Genomic DNA, 27724 nt, shown 5'->3' with positions numbered 1-27724 from the left:
GACTGAACGCTCTAAGAGACTCTGGGTTGAGGTCAGTGATAAAGTAGTTTACAGTACTACTGCCAAGAGATTAACTATACGTGTATCTACCATAGGAGTCCCCTCGAAGCTGACTATGTACATACCCAGAGTCCAACAGAGCTGCAGGAGTTGTGACCCGTTTTGTTGGTTATGTTGTCGTAGTTGGGTCTAGGGGGGCATATGGGGGAGCGAATGCTGTCACTTCCAGGTAGGTCAAATCAAATCAAATTTTATTTGTCACATACACATGGTTAGCAGATGTTAATGCGAGTGTAGCGAAATGCTTGTGCTTCTAGTTCCGACAATGCAGTAATAACAAGTAATCTAACTAACAATTCCAAAACTACTGTCTTGTACACAGTGTAAGGGGATAAAGAATATGTACATAAGGATATATGAATGAGTGATGGTACAGAGCAGCATAGGCAAGATACAGTAGATGGTATCGAGTACAGTATGTACAAATGAGATGAGTATGTAAACAAAGTGGCATAGTTTAAAGTGACTAGTGATACATGTATTACATAAGGATACAGTCGATGATATAGAGTACAGTATATACGTATGCATATGAGATGAATAATGTAGGGTAAGTAACATTATATAAGGTAGCATTGTTTAAAGTGGCTAGGTCTTTGTGGGCTATACTCAGCCTTGTCTCAGGATGGTAAGTTGGTGGTTGAAGATATCCCTCTAGTGTTGTGGGGGCTGTGCTTTGGCAAAGTGGGTGGGGTTATATCCTTCCTGTTTGGCCCTGTCCGGGGGTGTCCTCGGATGGGGCCACAGTGTCTCCTGACCCCTCCTGTCTCAGCCTCCAGTATTTATGCTGCAGTAGTTTATGTGTCGGGGGGCTAGGGTCAGTTTGTTATATCTGGAGTACTTCTCCTGTCCTATTCGGTGTCCTGTGTGAATCTAAGTGTGCGTTCTCTAATTCTCTCCTTCTCTCTTTCTCTCTCTCGGAGGACCTGAGCCCTAGGACCATGCCCCAGGACTACCTGACATGATGACTCCTTGCTGTCCCCAGTCCACCTGGCTGTGCTGCTGCTCCAGTTTCAACTGACCTGAGCCATAGGACCATGCCCCAGGAATACCTGACATGATGACTCCTTGCTGTCCCCAGTCCACCTGACTGTGCTGCTGCTCCAGTTTCAACTATTCTGCCTTATTATTATTCGACCATGCTGGTCATTTATGAACATTTGAACATCTTGACCATGTTTTGTTATAATCTCCACCCGGCACAGCCAGAAGAGGACTGGCCACCCCACATAGCCTGGTTCCTCTCTAGGTTTCTTCCTAGGTTTTGGCCTTTCTAGGGAGTTTTTCCTAGCCGCCGTGCTTCTACACCTGCATTGCTTGCTGTTTGGGGTTTTAGGCTGGGTTTATGTCCAGCACTTTGAGATATCAGCCGATGTACGAAGGGCTATATAAAATAAATTTGATTGATTGATTGATATATTTACATCATTTCCCATCAATTCCCACTATTAAAGTGGCTGGAGTTGAGTCAGTGTCAGTGTGTTGGCAGCAGCCACTCAGTGTTAGTGGTGGCTGTTTAACAGTCTGATGGCCTTGAGATAGAAGCTGTTTTTCAGTCTCTCGGTCCCAGCTTTGATGCACCTGTACTGACCTCGCCTTCTGGATGATAGCGGGGTGAACAGGCAGTGGCTCGGGTGGTTGATGTCCTTGATAATCTTTATGGCCTTCCTGTGACATCGGGTGGTGTAGGTGTCCTGGAGGGCAGGTAGTTTGCCCCCGGTGATGCGTTGTGCAGACCTCACTACCCTCTGGAGAGCCTTACGGTTGAGGGCGGTGCAGTTGCCATACCAGGCGGTGATACAGCCCGCCAGGATGCTCTCGATTGTGCATCTGTAGAAGTTTGTGAGTGCTTTTGGTGACAAGCCGAATTTCTTCAGCCTCCTGAGGTTGAAGAGGCGCTGCTGCGCCTTCTTCACGATGCTGTCTGTGTGAGTGGACCAATTCAGTTTGTCTGTGATGTGTATGCCGAGGAACTTAAAACTTGCTACCCTCTCCACTACTGTTCCATCGATGTGGATAGGGGGATGTTCCCTCTGCTGTTTCCTGAAGTCCACAATCATCTCCTTAGTTTTGTTGACGTTGAGTGTGAGGTTATTTTCCTGACACCACACTCCGAGGGCCCTCACCTCCTCCCTGTAGGCCGTCTCGTCGTTGTTTGTAATCAAGCCTACCACTGTTGTGTCGTCCGCAAACTTGATGGTGTTTGTCCCCCTGTGTGCTGAGGGTGTCAGGTTCTTGTCCAGTTCTGGCATTTAGGTCGCCAGACTAGTACATATCCCTGGGCCTGGAAATGGTTGATCTCCCCCTCTAGGATGGAGAAGCTGTCATCGTTAAAGTATGGGGATTCCATTGGGGGGGGATATATAAGTAGCACACGAGGGCATTTTTCTCTGTAGAGATCATTTCCTTATTCATTTCTAGCCAGATGTAAAATGTTCCTGTTTTTATTAATTTAATAGAGTGGGTTAGGTCTGCACTATACCAAATTAGCATACCCCATGAGTCTCTTCCCTGTTTCACATCTGGTACCTTCGGTGGATGGGACTTCCAGCTCTCTGAAGCCTAGAGGGCAACCAGTGGGTCCGTTTCCTTTATGCCATGTTTCTTGTATGATGACAATGTCTGTATTTTCAATTTCTTTGATGAAGTCTAGGTTGCTGATCTTTAGGCCAAAGGCAGATGACCTCAGACCTTGTATATTCCAGGATGAGATAGTAAAAGCTTTGTGTTCCATTGTGTCTAGTGTTGTTTTTGTGTGGTTTAGGCCTGGACCATGACAGTAGGTGTGAGCAGAGCATGTTGAGCATCTGATACATACCTCTTAGATCACAGGATGGAGCTTGGGTGGGTGTAATAGTGGGGGTTGGGCCTGTTGCTCTGCTCACGGCCTGGGCATATGTCCTGCTGTCATGTTGAGGTTCTTGCCGCAGGGGCGGGGGGCATGGGATGGGCAGAAGGAGCTTAGGTCTGATATGTGGGGGCCTTCAGTTGAATTCGGAAGTTTACATCAATTAATCAAATTTATTGATAAAGCACTTTTTACATCAGCTGATGTCACAAAGTGCTGTACAGAAACCCAGCCTAAAACACCAAACTGCAAGCAATGCAGGTGTAGAAGCACGTTGCTAGGAAAAACTCCCTAGAAAGGCCAGAATCTAGGAAGAAACCTAGAGAGGAACCAGGCTATGAGGGGTGGCCAGTCCTCTTCTGGCTGTGCCGGGTGGAGATTATAACAGAACATGGCCAAGATGTTCAAATGTTCATAGATGACCAGCAGGGTCAAATAATAATAATCACAGTGGTTGTCGAGGGTGCAACAGGTCAGCACCTCAGGAGTAAATGTCAGTTGGCTTTTCATAGCCGATCATTCAGAGTATCACTACTGCTCCTGCTGTCTCTAGAGAGTTGAAAACAGCAGGTCTGGGACAGGTAGCACGTCCGGTGAACAGGTCAGGGTTCCATAGCCGCAGGCAGAACAGTTGAAACTGGAGCAGCAGCACGGCCAGGTGGACTGGGGACAGCAAGGAGTCATCAGACCAGGTAGTCCTGAGGCATGGTCCAGGGCTCAGGTCCTCCGAGAGAGAGAGAATGAAAAGAGAAAGAGAGAGAGAATTAGAGAGAGCATACTTAAATTCACACAGGACACCGGATAAGACAAGAGAAATACTCCAGAAATAACAGACTGACCCTAGCCCCCCTACACATAAACTACTGCAGCATAAATAGTGGAGGCTGAGACAGGAGGGGTCGGGAGACACTGTGGCCCCATCCGACGATACCCCCGGACAGGGCCAAACAGGCAGGATATAACATACAAACACTTAGGTTGGAGTCATTAAATCTGGTTTTTCAACAACTCCACAAATTTCTTGCTAACAAACTATAGTTCTGGCAAGTCGGTTAGGACTGTGCACTTGTGCATGACACAGGTCATTTTTCCAACAATTGTTTACGGACAGATTATTTCACTTATAATTCACTGTATCGACATTCCAGTGGGTAAGAAGTTTACATACACTAAAAATGACTGTGCCTTTAAACAGTTTGGAAAATTCCAGAAAATTATGTTAAGGCTTTAGAAGCTTCTGATAGTCTAATTAACATCATTTGAGTCAATTGGAGGTGTACCTGTGGATGTATTTCAAGGCCTACCTTCAAACTCTGTGCCTCTTTGCTTGACATCATGGGAAAATCAAAAGAAATCAGCCAAAAAATTGTAGCCAAGAAATTATAGACCTCCACAAGTCTGGTTCATCCTTGGGAGCAATTTCCAAACGCCTGAAGGTACCACGTTCATCTGTACAAGCAATAGTACGCAAGTATAAACACCATGGGACCACGCAGCCATCATACCACTCAGGAAGGAGACGTGTTCTGTCTCCTAGAGATTAATGTACTGTGGTGCGAAAAATGCAAATCAATCCCAGAACAACAGCAAAGGACCTTGTGAAGATGCTGGAGGAAACAGGTACAGAAGTATCTATATCCACAGTAAAACGAGTCCTATATCGACATAACCTGAAAGGCCGCTCAACAAAGAAGAAGCCACTGCTCCAAAACTGCCATAAAAAAGCCAGACTACAGTTTGCAACTGCACATGGGGACAAAGATCGTACTTTTTTGAGAAATGTCCTCTGGCCTGATGAAACAAAAATAGAACTGTTTGGCCATAATTACCATCGTTATGTTTGGAGTAAAAAGGGGGATGCTTGCAAGCCGAAAAACACCATCCCAACCGTGAAGCATGGGGGTGGCAGCATCATGTTTTGGGGGTGCTTTGCTGCAGGAGGGACTGTTGCATTTCACAAAATAGATGGCATCATGAATAAGGAAAATTATGTGGCTATATTGAAGCAACATCTCAAGACATCAGTCAGGAAGTTAAAGCTTGGTCGCAAATGGGTCTCCCAAATGGACAATGACCCCAAGCATACTTCCAAAGTTGTGGCAAAATAGCTTAAGGACAACAAAGTCAAGGTATTGGAGTGGCCATCACAAAGCCCTGACCTCAATCCCATAGAACATTTGTGGGCAGAACTGAAAAAGTGTGTGGGAGCAAGGAAGCCTACAAACCTGACTCAGTTACACCAGCATTGTCAGGAGGAATGGGCCAAACATCACCCAACCTATTGTGGGAAGCTGATGAAAGGTTACCCAACACGTTTGACCCAAGTTAAACAATTTAAAGGCAATGCTACCAAATACCTATTGAGTGTATGTAAACTTCTGACCCACTGGGAATGTGATGAAAGAAATAAAAGCTAAAATAAATCACTCTACTATTATTCTGACATTTCACATTCTTAAAATAAAGTGGGGATCCTAACTGACCTAAGACAGGGAATTTTTACTAGGATTAAATGTCAGGAATTGTGAAAAACTGAGTTGAAATGTATTTGGTTAAGGTGTATGTAAACTTCTGACTTCAACTGTATATAGGGTGTGGCCAGGGTTTGCTTGGGGTGGTCTTGGGTGTGGCTGGCGATGCTGTGGCCTCGGTGCAGGTCCTTCAGGAGGGGGTCTCACTGGTCTGGGAGGTTTGTCCGTTGCTCTGTTTGCTGCTGTCTGAGGTGCTGTGGCTACGGTTGAGGGTGACATCCTTCACGGTCCTGGCAAAAGTTGGGATTGCTGCCTTGTAGAGGTGGACCTGGTCGTAAAGGCTATTAAAATCCAGGGTGGAGTGGTGGGCCAGGTAGACATTCGGTTTTGAGGCACAGTCTCGCAAAATGCTGGGTGAAAGTATTTTCATGGTAGCAGGGTGGAGATAACCACTTGTTCAATCACTCCATTGAGTGCTGTGGCCACCCTTTCATGCTGTGCCCTCAGGTCATTTGTGCCTGTGTGAATTTTGATGTGCCTGGGGGACCGTAGTCTGTCTTCTGACAACAGCTGCAGGGCATGCCTAGTGTTTGGACACCAGAGTTTAGCCACTTTGTGTTTGGGAAAAAGTTTATCCTCTTGAATGTATTTGCCATTTGAGTCAATGAGGAGCACAATCTCTGGCTTTTGTGTATCCTTAGTGGATATGTGGGGGTTGTCAAGAGAGATATCAGGGGAGCTGACAGGGGGCCTGTAAGGGGGGTGTGGGGTCTGTTGGGTTGGTGGGTCCTGTGTTGTCTGTCCTATTGTGGTGTTGAGATTGTGGTCCGGGTCTGAGGTGGGCTGTTCTGCTGGCTGTGAAACTCTCCTGCCATTGTTGGGCTCAAGAGTTTTCACACCTCTCACTTCACACTTCAGTGCTAATTGAAGTTGCAGCCAGGTCAGTTCTGTCCTAGCAGTTTGGTAGCTTATGTAACTGATGTGAAATGGCTAGCTAGTTAGCGGGGTGCACGCTAATAGCGTTTCAATTGGTGACATCACTCGCTGTGAGACCTTGAAGTAGTTGTTCCGTTTGCTCTGCAAGGGCCGTGGCTTTTGTGGAGCGATGGGTAACGATGCTTCGAGGGTGACTGTTGTCTGTGTGCAGAGGGTCCCTGGTTCGAGCCCAGGTAGGGTCGAGCAGAGGGACGGAAGCTATAATGTTACACTTAGTAGCCTTATTTATTAAGATGTATATAACAAAATTACCTAGAGATTAGTCTTTGAATTTTTTGGGCTTCAGAAGTAGGTTCAGACTGAACATTACTCACTCAATTTTGTGTAGGATGGTATTTCCAGGTTCCGCTGTGTTTCTTCTGCAGGTTTTGGTTTGTTCAAAATTGATTTGCCAGATGCGCCGAATACAACAGGTGTAGTAGACCTTACCGTGAAATGCTTACTTACAAGCCCTTAACCAACAATGCAGTTCAATAAATGGAATTAAGAAAATATTTACTAAATAAACTAAAGTGAATTAAAAAAAATTTGAATCAAAAAGTAACAAGAAAAGTACATAACAATAACGCGGATATATACAGGGGGTACCGGTACCGAGTCCAAGTCCTTTGTAGTAATAGTTCATTCAGGTAATTTTGTCCAAAATCAAGGTTTTAGGTATGGAATTTGGATTTGGATTGAAGGTTTTGATGTTGAGGTTAGTATCCTGTATAAGTCCTTGCAAAAAAATTCAAGTTTATCTACATTGATCCAACTCTATTTCTATCTTTTTGCAGAAGAACTCAGGAGCCCATGAGCTCACTATCTCTCTCTCTTTCTCTCATCCCCTCTCTCTGTCTTTCTCTCTCTCTCCTATGATGTCATCAGTCTCACTATCTGCATAATAGGGTATTACGTTAACTATGTTAGAGACAGAGCAGAGTGGAGGTGGAAAGAAAAAGTTCATATAAACGCAGCAAGACCGCACTACTTAGTGCGGATGACAATATGGTACTGTAATGGCAAATGGACGACTTCATCTCTATAGTACTGGGACAGACAGGACCACAGGTGTGTCCAAGATGTGAGCAGCGGCCCTGGGTGGTGTCTGCTTTGTGTTTGACCTGGGCCTGGGGGTCAGTGAGAGACAGCTAAAGCCTTTATTTCTTCGATTATCTGAAACAAAAGAGGGAACATTTATTCGGGCTCAACAGCCAAATGTACGGGCCATTTACTGAAGAGCAGGTCCATCAAAAGTCAAAGAAACACAGGCTCTATTTCATCCCTCTCGCAGCGGTACTGCACCCCTTCAAGTTGTGAGTAGATTTCATAAATCATGAAAGCTGATTACAATTAAGTCTGTAGAGTTAAAGTGGGAATTCTTTCAGAGGGAAACCAGTGAACTAACAGGGGATTTCCCCCACACAACCAGATGGTTCTCCTTTTAGCAAGAGAGGGACCATGACTGTATAATAATCCCCAGAGCTACGTTTGAAAATGTTTACTCTTGGAAGACAGATCCCTAATCTGTCCTGACCTAGTTCTAAGTTCTTATCCCCTTCCCAAATTGCACCCTATTCCCTTTGTAGTGCACTACTTTTGCCCAGGGCCCATACACTACGGCTGCATCTTAAATCACACCCTATTTCCAATATCGTGCCTTATTTGGGATGCATCCATAGTCTTTTCTCAAACGTATATAAGTCATATTCTACAAGATTCCGATGGATTTTGAGCTTCTCTTTATTTAAAAATGTATAAAATTCCTATACATCAAGAGTCTTTTAAAGACAAATAATTTAATAATGAGGGCATGTGAAACCATATTATTATTATTGTATGTGCTGATGTTGACACCTATGAGGGTTGCAATCAGATCTAAACCATATTGCATGTACATTCATCACAGTAAACGGTAATGTGTGAGTCTCTCCTGTAAATAGCAGGGTTACGAGTCCTTAAAAATACTTTTGGTTAAGATAGTAAGATGATATGGATGATTGGGAAACAGTTATTCAAACACCAGCCATTGTTGCTTAGGCCCCTGAAATCGTCCTCATTTCAGCAATATTAGTTATTTTCTGTATCATTTTGAATATTTTCATGAAATCGAACATAAGATATTTAGCTATGCTTATCAAAACAGTTTGACATAAATTGTCATTGTCAGCGCAGAAGACTTAAAGTCCTTCATAGCAAAGTCTTTTTTGATGAGTGAAAAATGGCTGTGTCACAAAATGGCGGTTGAAATGCCGCTGAAACATGGCCTTGAATGATGTCACAGGACAGATACCAGTTGGAAAATGTATCTTTACTTTGCATTGACAGTGATTCAAAGGCTCTCCAACATCATGTGGATGGATGAAAAGTATTGGCTGTGCTCAGCTCCTTTGGCAGTTTCTTGGGCATATGATGAAAACCTATTTGTCTAAGGCTAATCAGAACACATGTAGATAGGTGGCTTTAGTATCGACCCCTATCACGTTCCTGGCGGTGCATTTGTAGAAGCCCTGGTCTCTCTGCGTGGGGTTCTGGATGATGAGAGAACCTTGTGGGTGGAGGTACTTGTTGCCAAAGAGGCGTGGCTGGGCACTGACCGCTAGCCGCGTCCTATCCGGCGTCTCCCAGGCAATCTCAGCTCGGGGGATCCCCGTGGCAACACAGTTCAGCTGGACAGCCACGCCGTGGCGAGCGTATATCACGGGAGGCGAGCCATTGGTGATGCGAGGCAGGTACGCAATGACGATGACGGGCACGGAGAGCAGGGCGCTGCCATACTCGTTGGCAGCTCGGCAGATGTAGGAGCCACGGTCGTAGACGGATGCCTGCTGGATGGCGAGCGTCCCATTGGCTAGGACGGCGTAGCGACCGGCTCTCTGTGTCCGCCCCAGGACCACCCCACTGGGCAGGGTCCACGTCAGCCGGAGGGGGTCCCCCGTGGAGAGACAGTGGAGTTGGAGGCTCTCCCCATTCATAATACTGATGGGGGAGTTGTAGCGGTTATTGATCTCTGGTTTCCTCTCCGGGGCTAAAGTAATAGTACGTTCCACTAGCCCGGCGACATTCCTCGCCAGGCAGCGGTACATACCACTCTCAGAGACAGAGGGATTAGTGATGACCAAGGAACCGTCAGGTCGGTGGAAGAACTTGGAGAACTGGGCACCGCTCATGAGGGGGGAACCATTAGGGAGGATCCAGGTTACTGTTGGGGGTGCTGGGCCTCCTTCAAAGGAGCAGTTCAGGGTCATGGTACTGCCTACCGTTAGAGAGAGGCTCTCTGTTTTGGGCCCTCTGAGCTGCGGCCTCTCTACCATCTCTCTAACCTCCAGGTGGACCATCAGCCTGGCCTCCCCGCCCTCGTTGCGTGCGATGCAGGCCAGCTGAGCTGAGTCGGTCCCCTTCGGCGAACGTATATCCAACGTACCGTTACGATGCACCGTCATTCTGCTGCCGTAGTATGGCGCCGGGAGAACGATGTTCTCCGGTAACACCCACATGACCTGGGGGATGGGTGTCCCCACGGCCTCGCAGGCCAGCATGGTGCGCTGGTCCCTTATAGCCGTCACTCTGATAGTGTTGACCATACCTCTCAGTCCGTTGATGGTCGGCGGCGTCACCAGGACGTCCACCCTGGTGACTTTGCGGTCCTGGCCGGCACTGTTCCTAGCTGTGCAGGTGTAGTTACCAGCATCAAAGCGTTGTGCCTTCTGGACCACTAATGTACCATCATTATGGACCTGGTACTTAGCGGGGGAGGAGGCAATGGCCCGGTTAGTGGGGGAGAGCCACGTGATGACTGGGGTCGGCTCTCCCTTGGCGCTGCACTTCAGAGACACGGTCTCCCCATAAAGAACCCTGATGACTTCAGGGCTTTGAGTTTTGTCTCTGATGATCGGAGGGTCCGCCACCACCTTGACGTGAACCTTCATCTCATCCTTCCCTATCTGGTTCTCAGCGTAGCAGGTGTAGTCTCCTTCCTCTCTCATCCCCACGTCGTTGGCGTACAACGTCCCGTTGTCGAACACCACGTATCTGGGGGGTGGGAGGGGTTGGGTGATTGTTTGAAAATTGTACTGGGATCCTTATCGACTCTGCAGTTAATGTGCTTCAATAACAGATTAGGTGTACATACTGTATTATGTGATTCAATAACGGTATGTGTGAAGTTGAATACCAAGTACCTGCGGGTGCGCCCACCTCTAGCCCTACTATCCGTCTGTTTCAGTGTGTTGATCATGGTGCCGTCCGGCAGAGCCCAGCGGATCTCAGGGTTGGGGAGGCCAGACGCTACACAGTCCACCTTCAGGTCTCCTCCATACATCACCTTCAGATACAAAAATATTTATTGTCTATCCAATCGTACATTAGACAGAAAACCAACTGAAATATTTGCATGACAACCAAGGTTCTGCCCCATATGGCACCCTAACCCCTATATAGTGCACTCTTTTTCACTAAGGCCCATAGGGCTCGAGTCAAAAGTAGTGCACTGTACAGGGAATAGGGTGCCATTTGGGATGTACCCCATTATTTACATAGAAGCCTAAGACAAAAGACAGACCTTCTGACTGGCCAGCAGCTGCTTCTGCTCGATCTTGGCCGGCTTGGTCAGCACGCTAACCCTCAGAAGCATGTAGTCGTCCCCCATCTTGTTTCGGGCCACACACAGGTAGTCCCCATCATCTTTCTCTGTCATGGCCTGGATGGCCAGAGAACCATTGGTGAACACCTTTATTCTGGGGTCGAAGCTGAAACCCCCCCCCAACAAAAACAAGTTGTTATTGTTTGTGAATAACAGTATGTCCTGCTGTTAATAGCAACCATTTTAGGTATTTTTTAAATGTTTTTTCAGCTAAACTTTAGGGAATAGAAAATGTGCCTGTATGATTTCACAGTAAACCTTCTCACAGTTGACATACAGTGCCTTCAGAAAGTATTCATACCCTCAACTTATTCCACATTTTGTTGTGCTACAGCCTGAATTCAAAATGGATTAAATATTTTTTTTCCCACTCATCTACACACAATACCCCATAATGACAAAGTGTAAACATGTTTTTAGAAATCTTTGCTAATATATTGAAAATAGAATACACACATGTTTCATTTACATAAGTATTCACACCCTTGAGTCAATACATGTTAGAATCACCTTTGGCAGCGATTACAGTCTTTCTGGGTAAGTCTCTAGGAGCTTTGCACACCTGGATTGTGCAATATTTGCACATTATTATTTAAATAATTCTTCAAGCTTTGTTAAATTGGTTGTTGATCATTTCTAGACAGCCATTTTCAAGTCTTGCCATACATTTTCAAGCCGATTTTCAAGCCATTCGATTTTCAAGCCGAAACTGTAACTAGGCCACTAAGGAACATACTTGGTAAGCAACTCTAGTGTATATTTGGGCTTGTGTTTTAGGTTATTGTCCTACTGTAAGGTGAATTTGTCTCCCAGTGTCTGTTGGATAGCAGACTGAACCAGGCTTTCCTCTAGGATTTTGCCTGTGGTTAGCTCTATTTCCATCGCTTTCTATCATAACTTGAAAATATGATGAGTGGTACTCAGTGATGTGTTGTGTTGGATTTTCCCCAAACATAACGCTTTTGTATTCAGGACATAAAGTGAATTTGTTTGCCACATTTTTTGCAAACAGGATGAATATTTTGGAACATTTTAATTCTGAACAGGCTTCCTTCTTTTCACTCTGTAATTTAGGTTAGTATTGTGGAGTAACTACAATGTTGTTGATCCGTCCTCAGTTTTCTCCTATCACAGTCACCATTGGCCTCATGGTGAAATTCCTGAGCGGTTTCCTTCCTCTCTGGCAGGAAGGACGCCTGCATCTGTATAGTGACTGGGTGTATTGATACACCATCCAAAGTGTAATTAATAACTTCACCATGCTCAAAGGGATATTCAACGTCTGCTTTTAACATTTTTACTCATCTACTAATAGGTGCCCTTCGCTGCAAAGCACTGGAAAACCTCCCTGGTCTTTGTGATTGAATCAGTGTTTGAATTTATTGCTCGACTGAGGGACTTTGTAGATAAGTGTATGTGTGGGATACAGAGATGTGGTAGTCATTTACAAATCACGTTAAACACCATTATTGCACACAGACCATGCAACTTATTATGTGACTTTTTCCTGCCCTATCAAATGGGTTGAATACTTCTTAACCCGAGACATATCAGCTTTTCATTTTTAATTAATTTGTAAACATTTCTAAAAACATAATTCCACGCTGACATAATGGCATATTGTGTGTAGGCCAGTGACATAAAATCTCAATGTAATCCATTTTAAATTCAGGCTGTAACAAAACTAAATGTGGAAAAAGTACTGTACACACAGACGATGGCCTGAAGGGCATATTAGACAGTGAGTGAAAAAGATGCCAGAAGATGCATACCTGTACTGGGAATCCACTAGTTTCTTAGAGGGGGTCCTCCAGACGATCCTGGGCTCTGGTTTTCCTGTGGCAATGCAGTCGAGCCTCAGCAGCCCCCCATAGACCACGTCAGTCCTCTGGGGAGACGAGGAGGTAATCCTGGCCTCGGTGGAGGATGGGAGTCTCAGTACTGTCAGAACGCTGGTTCTCCTGGAGGCTCCTACCGCATTACTGGCCACACACTCATATATCCCCGCATCGCCTTTGCCTAGCCCACGGATGTACAGGGTCCCGTTGGGGAAGACAAAGAAATGACGGCCGTTGACGAACTGCGAGGTGAGGAGCTGGACTCCGTCGGGCGTGGTCCAGCGGATGATGGGCGTAGGGGCTCCTTTGGCGGTGCAGTGGATGTAGGCCGTGCTGCCCTCGGGGAGGGACACGTTCTCATAGCGAGGTTGCTGGATGACTGGAGCCAAGGCTGCCACATGGAGACGGACAGAGACTGTGTCGGCTCCCGCCACGCTGCTGCCGATACATTTATAGATCCCTCTGTCTGTGTAGCTGGCCTGAGTTATCCGGAGAGTACCGTTACCGAGGAGGTCCACGCGCTTGGGGCCAGACTGAGGGCCGGGCTGGAGGCCACTGGCTGGGTTGGCAGGGCCCGGGGCTGGGGGGGCAGTGAGGTGGACCCTGTCAGGCAGCACCCAGGTGACCCGGGGCATGGGATGTCCCTGTACCTGGCACTCCAGATCGATGCCGTCCCCGTGGTACACGGTAGCATCGCGGTAGCGCGGCTGGAGCACTCTGGGATGCTGGGCCAGCACCATCAGGGAGACCACCATCTTGTCCACGCCATACTGGTTCTGGACCATACAGAGGTACTGGCCTCGGTCCTGGGGCTGGCTGTTACGGATGATAAACGTGCCGTTGGGATGGACCTCGAACCTCTGGACCCGAGTGTTCTGGGCTACTGTCGCTCCTGCATGAATGAAAATAACACATGCTTAAAGACATCGAGTAGATTAAAACAATGCAGATAAAGGATTATTTCTACAACATGTTGTCTGTTGAAACACAAGAATGGAGCATAGCTTATATCATTACAAATAGGATTCTCCTTTTTTTGTTACATTAACAGGCTTACATACAGTGGTGTAATTCTGTAACAGAGTGAAGGAGGATGTTCTATGAAGAGGGGAGAACAGAAAAGGAAGTACTGGTATACATACCAGTGGAGACTCTCGTCCAGGAGAGGAAAGGCTTGGGCTCCCCTACAGCCACACAGGGCAGCTGTGCATCCATCTCTGCATTCACTGTCACTGTCTGCACATCCACGTTGGTGATCCGGGGCTTCCCTCTTACAGCAGGACCTGCTACGGAGGGTCTCTGACCACCTCCCGACACCCCACCTGATAACCCCTGTGTCTGGGTAGGGGTCTCTGTCCTCTGGCCCCCACTAGATGGACTCTGAGGCTTCGACGAAGACACTAATGAAGTCTGAGAAAGGCTCATTGTGGTGGTGGGAGTGAGAGTGGTTGTGGTGGTCGTCTGTTTGACCATCTGAGTGTTTGCGTTTGTGACTGTCCTGTGCCTGTGGGGTGTTCTGGGTTCTGTGGTGGTTGGTTTAACACCGGTGACTGGATCAGGCTTAATGTCAGTTGACTCTAGTTTAGTCGTGGTGTGGGAGTCGGCTGGTGGTGGTTGTCTGTCGGGGTCAGATCTGGTGATTAGGATGGAGTCTCCTCTGTTGAGGATCGGGTTGTTCCTCTGGTCGGGTTGAGAGATGAGGACTCTCTCTCTGTGACTGTCTGGGATGTGGTTGGAGTTGGAGGGAACCTCCACTGTTCTGGATGAAGGTTGGGTCCTGACCCTAGTGGATGGAGTGTTTAGTACAGGGATCTGGGGCTTCACCCTAGAGGGGAAAACTACAGATGCCCTAACTGATGTGGAGGTGACAGGTGACATAGTTGGAGTAACGCCCTTTGTTGTCGTAGCAGCAACAGAAACCGCAACATTTTCCAATGGTGTTCGGTCTTTGCCTGTGGCGGAAGTGCTTTCTCTGACGTTATAGTGCCCATCAAAGGTTGTTCCGGGCTTAACAGTGACTGTTTCAGAAGGATCAGAGCCGCGATAAGAGCTTTCAGATGTCACCGGCATTTCAGTGGTGCTAACCCGAGCCTTCTCATGTTCTGCCTCTTCATTGAAGGGCTCTTTTGTTGAGGCACCCGGGGCGTGTGTTGTGCCGTGTGCTCTGGTTATTTCATGCCGGATAGATGGAGACACGCTGTCAATCTCTTTGACCGGCACTTTTTTAACCTCAGTCGTACCTTCTGTATATCGATTGTCTGGTGTGTTGGGCTGTCCATCTGGTAGCACTCCCGGTCGAGTGTTGCGATTCTCCGGGGACTTGTCAGGACTTGGGACAGGGTGAAGGTCTACAGTAGCGCTGCCTCCCCTTTGTGTTGTCTCGGTTGGTTTAACTGCAGGAAGGGGGGTGCTTGTAAATTTCCCCTGACTGGCTGTCGTGTGCACATCCGAGTGCTCTGGGACTGGGCTCTGAGTGTTCGGAGTCTGAGAGGCTCTTTCTGTGGCTGTTCTGTGATGGCTACTCTGGGATGATTGTTTATATGTTTCTGTTAAAGAGGTTGTGGGAGACGCCGGTGGGGCTGTTGTGCTCCTGAACAGTGGTTTGGCGTGTGGTGAAAGGGTGCCCTTTCGAGTTGTAGGCTTCACTGAAGGGTCACTCCTGTCTTGGTATAAAGAGACTCCTGTGTTCTCTTCGTGACTCACTCTGCCTGATGACGTTGCTTGGCTGCCCGTCGATGGAACTGCGGTATTAAACCTGTCCGTCATGCTTTTGGCCTTGTCGAACGCTTCTATTTTAGTCCACGTGGCAGTGGTTGCCTTGGTAGTTGTTGGGAGCGCGTCCTTAGGTGTGGCTGCGGTTGTAAAATCACTTCTCAACGGATTGTTAGGCTTTGGCTTCTTTCTGCCCGTATTGGGCCGTCTTCTCCTGCCCCCACCCCCATTCCTCCTCCTGGAGTTCTGGTTTCTGAGTCGAGTAGCCACCTCACCTGGAGTTTCCTTCCTTATATACACAGCTGAAGTGAGCTCGGCCGTGGGAGAGGGTGCGGGGAGTGGAAGATGGGTTATATTCGACGTCGCATGCTGCTTTAGCTGAGTACGTGTTTCTAGCTCAGCAGTTGTGCGCCGAGTCTCGGTGAGAGAGTGATCAAATTCATCGCTCTCCGTCTCCGATTCAGAGTACCCTCTAACTGCGGTGGTGGTGAGTGACGGGTCAAGTCCAGCTCTGTCTGAATATGCGTCACCTCCTTCATTATAGCTGTTAAAAACACTGGGTCCGTTAGCGTCTTCCGCCCCCTGATTATCCTCAGACGTGGGTGAGATATCAGACTCTGTAACCGCTTCACCATCTGTAGCCGAAGCGGTGGGGGTGGTGCTTTGATTTTCTCCTTGTAAAGAACCGTGGTATGAAGAACTGGTCCAGACGTTCACACGCAGCTGACCCAGGATCTGGGAGTGTGTGGGTGTGACTGTGTGCCTGCCTGGCGTCTTTGTGTGCGTGACAGTGTTACTGGGCTGCTGGGGAACAGATGTGACCGGCTGCGTGAAACGAGCATGATTTGTGCCTCTATCCGCATCGGAGTCTGTGGTGTAAGTAGTGTGTTGAGTGGGTGTATGCGGTATAACAGTGGGTGTGTATAGCTCTTTCTCCTCTTCCTCGTGGAGGTCGTCTATTGACCCCTCTATGTTGCCCGGAGACTCTGTCTGCTTAGCACTGGCGGTTGTCGTTGACTCCTGATTCTTCTTTGTGGTGAGGTGAGTTGAGCTGGGTGTTATGATAATGTTACCCTGTCCGTTCTTGTCACGGATTTTGGCCAAAATGTCCGCCCACTTCTCCGGGTCTATATTTTTGTTTGCCACGTTAATCCTCCTCCTCGTCTCCACTGTGTTTTTCTTGCCTTCGTCATTAGTCCCTGTCGTGGTTGGTTTCCTAGGTGCAGCAGGTCGCCTCCATGTGTTTCTAAATGGATGTCCTCCACCCCTGTTTGAACCTTGACCTCTCCGCCGATTCATTAGCTCCACACGGCTCGGGGGTGAGGATGAGGAGGAAGAGGGGACTTCCTCCTGTGCGTCCTCATTGTCCCCTGATGCCTCCTCAGTGGCCTCCATGGGGGCTTTGACCCTGGTGTTGACCCCTGAAGCGGACTGTGGCCTCATTCTCCTCAGTGGTCGCATCTCTGCTCCTAACTGTCTGGTGAGAGTCACCTTAGTAGCCAGGGAATACACACCATGCTGGTTCATGGCCACACACTTATAATATCCACTGTCTGTCAGTCGACTCTCTGGGACTCTCAGAGTTCCGTTGGAATACACCAGCGCTCTAGAAGAGTTGGCTCTGTGACTCACTATGTTGCTGTCAGGAAGGATCCAGTTAATCTCAGGGTCAGGAGAGCCAGACACGACACAGTTCAGAGTGAGCGGGACACCGGTGAACCCCTCTACGAGGGTAGGCGCCGTCTCATCCCCTCCAAGAGGAGGAGGACTGGAGGACTCCTCGACCGTCAGGCGGAAAGGTAGGACACTGAGGTCGTCAGAGACCTGGGCGATACAGTAATATATCCCCGAGTCTGAGTGTCCTACAGCTTTAATATCCAACCTGCCGGTGCTCGACACTGACACCCTGTTGTCTGGGTTGCTGTACGGTGCCTCCAGCTGGGTCCCGTCTGGCAGCATCCAGCGAACCGCCGTGTCTCCTGAGCTCAACACGTTACAGTCCATTACAGCAGGGCTGCCCACTACAACACTCAGCGCCGTCCTGGTAGTGTTTGTGTTCTCTATCATGACCCATGTCCTGCGTTGTCTGCGCTCCAGCTCAGGCTCCACGATCTGTGTGAGGTGGGTGCTGAGGATCAGCTTGACGCTCTTCCCAGTGGACTGGGGCCTGTTCAGCTGCAGGTCCACAGAGCTCTGCATCAGCCAGGATGGTTGAGCTACCATGTTAGCCTTAACCCCTGTGTAGTACAACGCATCTCTCTCCAGGTCCTGCCTGTACCTGGAGATCAAGAAGTTTGAGTTTATTAGAAAAAAACATAACATAGCAGTATGAAATTAGATGCTCTATATCACGTATTGAACTCAAGGCCCATTCAATCCAGCCTGCGGGTGGATTGATTATTATTAATATATAGAGTACCAGTCAAAAGTTTGGAAACACCTACTAATCTTTCTTTATTTTTACTATTTTCTACCCTGTAGAATAATAGTGAAGATATCAAAATGACTAAATAACACATATGGAATCATGTAGTAACCAAAAAAGTGTTAAACAAATCAAAATAGATTTTATATTTGAGATTCTTCAAAGTAGCCACCATTTGCCACGATGACAGCTTTGCACACTCTTGGCATTCTCTCAACCAGCTTCGCCTGGAATGCTTTTCCAACAGTCTTGAAGGAGTTCCCACATATTTTGAGCACTTGTTGGCTGCTTTTCCTTCACTCTGCAGTCCAACTCATCCCAAACTATCTCAATTTGGATGAGGTCGGGTGATTGTGGAGGCCAGGTCATCTGATGCAGTACTCCATCACCCTCCTTCTTGGTCAAATAGCCCTTACATAGCCTGGAGGTGTTTTGGGTCATTGTCCTGTTGAAAAACAAATGATAGTCCCACTAAGTGTAAACCAGAAGGGATGGCGTATTGGTGCAGAATGCTGTGGTAGACATGCTGGTTAAGTGTGCCTTGAATTCTAAATCAGTCACCAGCAAATCACCCCCACACCATCCCACCTCCATGCTTCATGGTGGGAACCACACATGCGGAAATCATCCGTTCACCTACTCTGCATCTCACAAAGACACAATGGTTGGAACCAAAAATCTCAAATTTGGACTCATCAGACCAAAGACAGATTTCCACTGATCTAATGTCCATTGATCATGTTTCTTGGCCCAAGCAAGTCTATTCTTATTATTGGTGTCCTTTAGTGGTGGTTTCTTTGCAGAAATTTGACCATGAGGGCCTGATTCACGTAGTCTCTTCTGAACAGTTGATGTTGAGATGTGTCTGTTACTTGAACTCTGTGAAGCATTTTTTTGGGCAGTAATTTCTGAGGCTGGTAACTCTAATGAACTTATCCTCTGCAGCAGAGGTAACTCTGGGTCTTCCATTCCTGTGGCGGACCTCATGAGAGCCAGTTTCATCATAGCGCTTGATGGTTTTTGCGACTGCACTTGAAGAAACTTTCAAAGTTCTTGAAATTTTCCAAACTGATTGGCTCAAATGCATTAAGAGGGAAAGAAATTCCACAAATTAACTTTTAACAAGGCACACCTGTTATGCATTAGGGGGCGCTATTAAAATTTTGGGATGAAAAACGTTCCCGTTTTAAACAAGATATTTTGTCACGAAAAGATGCTCGACTATGCATATAATTGACAGCTTTGGAAAGAAAACACTGACGTTTCCAAAACTGCAAAGATATTGTCTGTGAGTGCCACAGAACTGATGTGACAGGCGAAACCCAGATAAAAATCCAACCAGGAAGTGCCGCATTTTTTGAAACCGCCTCATGCCAATGACTCCTTATATGGCTGTGAATGAGCTACGGATGAGCTTACGTTTTCCACGTATTCCCCTAGGTGTCTACAGCATTGTGACGTCTTTTTAGGCATTTCCATTGAAGAATGGCCGTAAGGGACCATATATAGCATGTGGTCACATGGTGTCTCCCGCAGAAAATCTCGCGTAAAATACTGAGGTAGCCATTTTTCCAATCACTTCTTATGGGAAACCAATTGCCTCGACGGATATATTATCGAATATATATGTTAAAAACACCTTGAGGATGGATCCTAAACAACGTTTGCCGTGTTTCTGTCGATATTATGGAGCAAATTTTGAAAAAAGTTTGCCGTTATAGTTGCAGCATTTCTCAGCCAAGCATGATGAAGAAACGGGAGCTATTTCGCCTACAAAAATAATATTTTTAGAGTAAAAGGAACATTTGCTATCTAACTGGGAGTCTCCTGAGGGAAAGCATCCGAAGTTCTTCAAAGGTAAATTATTTAATTTGGTTGCTTTTCTTATTTTCGTGAAAATGTAGCCTTCTGCCAGCAGAGCTAGCATAGTATCATGCCATGATAAACTTACACAAATGCTTGTCTAGCGTTGGCTGTAACGCATATTTTGAAAATCTGAGATGACAGTGTTGTTAACAAAAGGCTAAGCTTGTGTTTGAATATATTTATTTCATTTCATTTGCGATTTTCATGAATAGGAAAAGTATTTATGTCCGCTGCGTCATGCAAATTCGTTTGAGGCTATGATTATGCTCCCGGATCCGGGATTGCTCGTCGCAAGAGGTTAATTGAAATGCATTCCAGGTGACTAACTCATGAAGCTGGTTGAGAAAATGCCAAGCGTGTGCAAAGCTGTCATCAAGGCAAAGGGTTAAAGAAGAATCAAATAAAGATTATATTTTGATTTGTTTAACATGTTTTTGGTTACTACATGATTCAATATGTGTTATTTAATAGTTTTGAGGTCTTCACTATTATTCTACAATGTAGAAAATAGAGGGGAAAAAAGAAAAACCCTGGAATGAGTAGGTGTGTTTGACTGGTACTGTATATTTATATATTTTTGTGGGAAAAAAACAATCTCAATCATTATTTAAATGACTAAAACCAAATCAAGACTGTGTAGAAATAATAATGGACCTACATTTACAGTCTCTTCACTCTGTCCAGCTAGCTAACAGTCATTGAAACGAAAGCTAGACAGTCAGGGAGCATCGAGGACAATGTTTTACACATTTTAATGGCAAGGAAATACAATACATTTTAAGTGTGGCCCTCCGGACCTCAGTGAAGACTGAATGTGGCCCTTGGGGGAAATGACTTTGACAACTGTGCTCTGTATTGAGGACCACTCTGAAATGAACATATAAAATCACATACGGGCAAATCCTAACTTCCACAAACGTTCACGTGCATTGATCTCAATGCACAACTAAGTGAAAATGTTACTCAAGTAGAAGCTGGAATTTGGCCCATAATGATCAGTTAAAAAGCGGTTTCTTAATCCAGCCTACCTGTAGCTGGGCACCGGCTCCTTAGTCAGCATGATCTCTCTCTGCAGGTGAGCGGGCGTGTCGCTATAGTAGGCGATCAGCTTCCAGAGTCTCTCATAATTGTCCCTGTTGATGGGACACTCCAGATCCACGGAGATACTCACATTAGAGGCCAGCTGCAGTGGGTTGACCTGCTCCCAGCTGACCTTACACAACTCTCTGCGGGGCTCTCCGACGCTGCACTCCAGATCCACTTTGTTCCCATGTTCGTCCGTCAGGCCTAAGGTAATGTTGCCAAATGGCCCCTTGAACTCCTCCAGGGTCATGACCTCTGTCTCGGTGTCCTCTGGGGACGTAGGTTGATCAGGGGAGGTGATAACAGGGCTGGAGCAGCCCAGTGTGTCCAGGCCCAGGACTTCTTTCATTCGTAAGTTCTTTGGGGAGTAACACATAAGGCAGAGCTGACCTCCTGGGTAGGCCCTGTCCTTTTTACACTTCAGCACACCTATGAAGAAAGGAAGACGAGAGGGAACATTAACATCATTATTCGATGTTTGCAATTCCAAGTGTGAAGTTTGGTTAGGTTTGGACATACATTTTCAAGGCACAAATGTGTACAATGACAGCTGCATTATGCTTTGAGCATTGATCTAATTGTATCTGCCATCACTGACAAATACGTACATTCACTGAGTAGCTGGTAAATAAAATACCTAACCTGGTGAGTTTTTGTCCCAGTCGGGGAACCACTTCATCCTGCAGTCACATGTCCAAGGATTCCCATGCAGGAAGAGGTTCTCCAGCTGGGGCATTCCTCCCAGCAGCTTCTGGGGCAGCGAGGTCAGGCTGTTCTCCGACAGGTACAGGTGCCTGATGAATCGATAAGGAGACAGGAGGGACATTATAACGTTAGCTTCAAACATCTTGGCTCCATCTCAATTACTCCTTCCGTGATTCCTCACATCCTATTTCCTTGCCTCATTTTCAACTGCATTAGAGAAGGTCCCGCCCCTCTGACCTTCTACAATGGGTTTTGAGAAGACGGTGAGGAGAGAGGACTCAAAGAATCGAGGAAAGATGAATTGAGAAAGTGCCCGATACTAAGATAAAACTGATAAAATATTGTCCAGAGCATTATGGGTACTGTAGTTCATCATGCTCGGCTTCACCGGAGGGTGGAGACGTGGAAGTGTCCCATCATGGAAAAGGTGGAAAAGGTAGAGGGGTGGAGCTGCTGCAGTCTGTTCCCCTCCAGCTGTAGGAGACGTAGGGAGGTGAGGCCCTGGAAGGTGTCTGGGTGAATGAACTCCAGACGGTTGTGGTCCAGGTGGAGTCTGGTAAGAGACCACAGACCCTGGAGAGTGTGTCTGTTGATCTCCTTCAGTTTGTTATAGCTCATCTTCAGCATCTGAGGGGAAGAAAGGCAGAGGTAAGGGAGTTATCATCCTAATACAATAGAGCAGGGTTTCCCAAACTTCAAATAACCAACTCATCATCAAGCTTTGATTATTTGAATTCAGCTGTGTAGTTCTAGGCCAAAAATACAAAACGTGCACTCAGAGGGGCCCCAGGGTGCGGGACCGAGTTTGGGTAACTCTGGAATAGATTATAGTAAAATAGAGTAGAATATAATAATAGAATGGAACAATTGCCTGGTACTATACTGTATAACCTACTTTACAGTACTGAGGTGATATATCATGTTAATCAACATTTCCTGTTTATTACTGGAAGCACAGCCACGAGCTGTCCAATGACACGAGCCTACCAGACGAGCTAAATTACTTCTATGCTCGCTTTGAGGCAAGCAACACTGAAGCATGCATGAGAGCATCATCTGTTATGGATGACTGTGTGATCACGCTCTCCATAGCCAATGTGAGTAAGACCTTTAAACAGGTCAACATTCACAGACGTAGTACTAGGATGTGTACTCCAATTATGCGCTGACCAACTGGCAAGTGTCTTCAATTACATTTTGACTACCGACCCGTAGCACTCACGTCTGTAGCCATGAAGTGCTTAATAAGGCTGGTAATGGCTCACATCTACACAATTATCCCAGAAACCCTAGACCCACCATAATTGGCATACCGCCCCAACAGATAAACAGATGATGCCATCTTTATTGCACTCCACACTGCCCTTTCCCACCTGGACAAAAGGAACACCTACGTGAGAATGTTATTCATTAACTACAGCACAGCGTTCAACAACATAGTACCCTCAAAGCTCATCACTAAGCTAAGGACCCTGGGACTAAACACCTCCCTCTGCAACTGGATCCTGGACTTCCTGACGGGCCGCCCCCAGGTGGTAAGGGTAGGTAACAATACATCTGCCACGCAGACCCTCAACACGGGGGCACCTCAGGGAGCCGTGCTCAGTCCCCTCCTGTACTCCCTGTTCACTCATGACTGCATAGCCAGGGACGACTCCAACACCATCATTAAGTTTGCCGACAACGATGAGACAGCCTATACAGAGGAGGTCAGAGACCTGGCCGTGTGGTGCCAGGATAACAACCTCTCGCTCAACGTGATCAAGACAAATTAGATAATTTGGACTACAGGAAAAGGAGAACCAAGCACACCCCCATTCTCATCGACAGGGCTGTAGTGGAGCAGGCTGAGAGCGTCAAGTTCCTTGGTGTCCACATCACCAACAAACTATCATGGTTCAAACACACCAAGACAGTTGTGAAGAGGGCATGACAAAGCCTATTCTCCCTCAGGAGACTGAAAAGACTTGGCAGAGGCTCAAAAAGTTCTACATCTGCACCATTGAGAGCATCACTGCCTGGTATGGAAACTGCTCAGCCTCCGACCGCAAGGCACTACAGATGGTAGTGCGTACGGCCCAGTACATCACTGGGGCCAAACTTCCTGCCATCCAGGACCTCTATACCAGGCGGTGTCAGAGGAAGGCACAACAAATTGTCAAAGACCCCAGCCATAGACTGTTCTTTCTACTACCAGAGTGCCAAGTCTAGGACAAAAAGGCTTTTCAACAGTTTTTACCCCCAAGCCAAAACAGGTAATCAAATGGCTACCCGGACTATACACAGTGTGCCCCCCCCACAACCCCTCTTTTACGCTGCTGCTACTCTCTGTTTATTATCTATGCATAGTCACTTTAATTCTACATGTACATATTACCTCAATTACCTGGACTAACCGGTACCCCCTGTATATAGCCTCCACATTGACTCTGTACCGGTACCCCCTGTATATAGCCTCCACATTGACTATGTACCGGTTCCCCCTGTATATAGCCTCCACATTGACTCTGTACCGGTACCCCCTGTATATAGCCTCCACATTGACTCTGTACCGGTAACCCCTGTATATAGCCTCCACATTGACTCTGTACCGGTACCCCCTGTATATAGCCTCCACATTGACTCTGTACCGGTATCCCCTGTATATAGCCTCCACATTGACTCTGTACCGGTACCCCCTGTATATAGCCTCCACATTGACTCTGTACCGGTAACCCCTGTATATAGCCTCCACATTGACTCTGTACCGGTACCCCCTGTATATAGCCTCCACATTGACTCTGTACCGGTATCCCCTGTATATAGCCTCCACATTGACTCTGTACCGGTACCCCCTGTATATAGCCTCCACATTGACTCTGTACCGGTAACCCCTGTATATAGCCTCCACATTGACTCTGTACCGGTACCCCCTGTATATAGCCTCCACATTGACTCTGTACCGGTACCCCCTGTATATAGCCTCCACATTGACTCTGTACCGGTATCCCCTGTATATAGCCTCCACATTGACTCTGTACCGGTACCCCCTGTATATAGCCTCCACATTGACTCTGTACCGGTACCCCCTGTATATAACCTCCACATTGACTCTGTACCGGTACCCCCTGTATATAGCCTCCACATTGACTCTGTACCGGTACCCCCTGTATATAGTCTCCACATTGACTCTGTACCGGTATATAGCCTCCACATTGACTCTGTACCGGTACCCCCTGTATATAGCCTCCACATTGACTCTGTACCGGTACCCCCTGTATATAGCCTCCACATTGACTCTGTACCGGTACCCCCTGTATATAGCCTCCACATTGACTCTGTACCGGTACCCCCTGTATATAGCCTCCACATTGACTCTGTACCGGTACCCCCTGTATATAACCTCCACATTGACTCTGTACCGGTACCCCCTGTATATAGTCTCCACATTGACTCTGTACCGGTATATAGCCTCCACATTGACTCTGTACCGGTACCCCCTGTATATAGCCTCCACATTGACTCTGTACCGGTACCCCCTGTATATAGCCTCCACATTGACTCTGTACCGGTACCCCCTGTATATAGCCTCCACATTGACTCTGTACCGGTACCCCCTGTATATAGCCTCCACATTGACTCTGTACCGGTACCCCCTGTATATAACCTCCACATTGACTCTGTACCGGTACCCCCTGTATATAGTCTCCACATTGACTCTGTACCGGTATATAGCCTCCACATTGACTCTGTACCGGTACCCCCTGTATATAGCCTCCACATTGACTCTGTACCGGTACCCCCTGTATATAGCCTCCACATTGACTCTGTACCGGTACCCCCTGTATATAGCCTCCACATTGACTCTGTACCAGTACCCCCTGTATATAGCCTCGCTACTGTTATTTTACTGCTGCTCTTGAATTATTTTTTATTTTATTTTTTACTTAACACTTATTTTTCTTAAAATGGCATCGTTGGTCCAGGGCTTGTAACTAAGCATTTCACTGTAAGGTCTACCTACACCTGTTGTATTCGGCGCATATGACAAATAACATTTGATTTGTACCTGTAAGGACATGAGATCCTTAAAGGCCCCATTGGGAATGTTGTGGAGATCATTCCCATGCATCATCAGAAGCTCCAGCTTCCTCAACCCAGCCAGAGAGGTCTGAGTCACATGGTTTATGGTGTTAAACCTACAGGAAACAACAACGACACAAAAGCAATTAATGACTGACTATTAAGGTACTTGACTTGTTCTTTGTGGAGCAAAGTGCCTTCATTTCTGACTGTATAAGAAGAAATGGCTAAAGACCTGACTGAACTTAAGACCTCTGGATCAAAACATTGTCAATGAAAGTGGCAGTTGGGGACATATACAGTGGGCGGGCCTTTCTGTTATTTTAAAGAAATGGCTAAAGCTCATATGTAAAATTACTCACTAAAAAGCATGGGGTATATAATAAGCATATAATAAGATTAGATAAGGCCTCACTGTAGGCATATTGCATTATGCACATTTACTTGTGAGTTGCAGAGAGATTAATTTCAGGCACATGCTCAGCACATGTACTTAACTGTAAACAATTCCAAAGGCCTCTGATGAAAAGTGAATATTTGATAGCTTTTTTAAAAAATGTATTGGCCTACAATGCACATGCATAAATACAAATCGTATACTTTATGCACATACTGCACGTCTATATTTATAAGTTATTGTGCATGACGCTTGTTTTTTAGGCCTATGGTCTCATTGCGGGTCATTGAATAAAGTCAATCCAACAGGCTTACCCCAGGTTCATGCGCTCCACTTGTCTGGGTATGCCGGCGGGCACCGCGAGCAGGGAACGGAACGTGCAGTGCACCTCTGTGGCCTGAGGGCACGTGCACTTGCGCGGGCAGGGGATACTTGTAACTGGCACCATCAGCACGGACAGTATCAATATGAATGCAGCGGAACGGTCCATCTTCAGCTGCGCATCCATCCACCACAAAAATGTTTCTACCTCCTATCACTGGAGGGTTACAGATTCATTTTGGTTCATTTCAGTAGTACCCAAACACAAATGAAAAGGTGAGCTCTGACAAAACACTTCACTGTAGAGAAAAACGTTTGACTATGCGCGAAATTAGTGACCTCTGTATGAACGCATCTTTACGCACATCAAACATGGCATGACCTGAACCGAAAGGAAAATGTTAAACATCTCACCTTAGATTTTTTTATAAACTTTTATTTAGATCCAGACTCACTGTATCCCATTTTACCATGGCTTTGGTGTCTCAACGCCACTCCTCACGAAGCGCATAACTCCATAGTTATACAGTCCTATAATGACAAAACTCCCCAAAGAATAAAAATAGTTACAACAAATTCCGATGTCAAATCCGTAGACAGAAATGCGCACAGAGCTTCGATAGACTGTTTGAAGTATCCGTTTTGTTTCGTGTGTAGCCCCTTGAGAAACTTTGCAAATAAAATGTAACTTCTGCCCAAAACTGTACAGTGCAGGATGCGCCTTCCACCGACAGCGAGGGGTGAGTGATTGGCTAATCGTTTCCAACATACAGTCAGTCTTGAGAAGCAGAAGGACCCAAGGAGGGGTAATAAAATGAGAGAGACGTAAGAGACGGCAACTGCTGAAATCGGCTACAGTAGGTCGTTACAATAAGGATATCGTTTTTCCATTCAACTACGAGCATAATCATTGTGTCATCACATTGACAGTTGGCCACTTCCAGGAATCGCTGCTTGAGGACTATCTTCATTAAATTCATGAATTCATTTATAAAAATGAAGTGAGATACCACAGGCTACATCTTTTCTCTGTTGTACTTCTCTACTGTAGACCATCATGTGAGGTAACCTACTAAGTGAAGGGAGCAGACAGACCAAGGTAAAGTTTATGTTGGTTTTACAGCCTTGTCATTTAACATCTCACCCTCCATCACAGTACTGTATCAGCAAGCACATGTGTCATTTGCAAGCATTCCAGGAACCACAAACAGTATGTCACACTGGCCAATCTATCCCCATATCCCCTTAGTTGATTTGGTGTTAATAGGACAAGACAGCCTTGTAGAACATGTAAATCAGATCAAGTGTGTGTGTGTGTG

The 27724-nt window shown here is 46.6% G+C and overlaps 1 protein-coding gene across 1 annotated transcript; it reads right to left on the bottom strand.

Annotated features, from left to right (window-relative positions):
- Window positions 1-8079: 8079 nt before the first annotated feature.
- LOC139413057 (matrix-remodeling-associated protein 5-like) lies at window positions 8080-27015 on the bottom strand. The gene is made up of 11 exons (XM_071160073.1): window positions 26820-27015; window positions 26399-26622; window positions 25674-25803; window positions 22014-22252; window positions 21563-21714; window positions 20866-21349; window positions 13977-17824; window positions 12769-13726; window positions 10916-11102; window positions 10536-10678; window positions 8080-10386 (listed from the first exon to the last, which is right to left on the bottom strand). The coding sequence occupies exons 2-11, from the start codon at window positions 26590-26592 to the stop codon at window positions 8793-8795; spliced, it is 7929 nt and encodes a 2642-aa protein (XP_071016174.1). The 5' UTR covers window positions 26593-26622; window positions 26820-27015; the 3' UTR covers window positions 8080-8792.
- Window positions 27016-27724: the final 709 nt, after the last annotated feature.

Source organism: Oncorhynchus clarkii, chromosome 7 (assembly GCF_045791955.1).
Source record: "Oncorhynchus clarkii lewisi isolate Uvic-CL-2024 chromosome 7, UVic_Ocla_1.0, whole genome shotgun sequence".
In the NCBI taxonomy this organism is placed as follows: Eukaryota; Metazoa; Chordata; class Actinopteri; order Salmoniformes; family Salmonidae; genus Oncorhynchus; species Oncorhynchus clarkii.
This window is presented reverse-complemented; position numbering and strand designations above follow the sequence as displayed.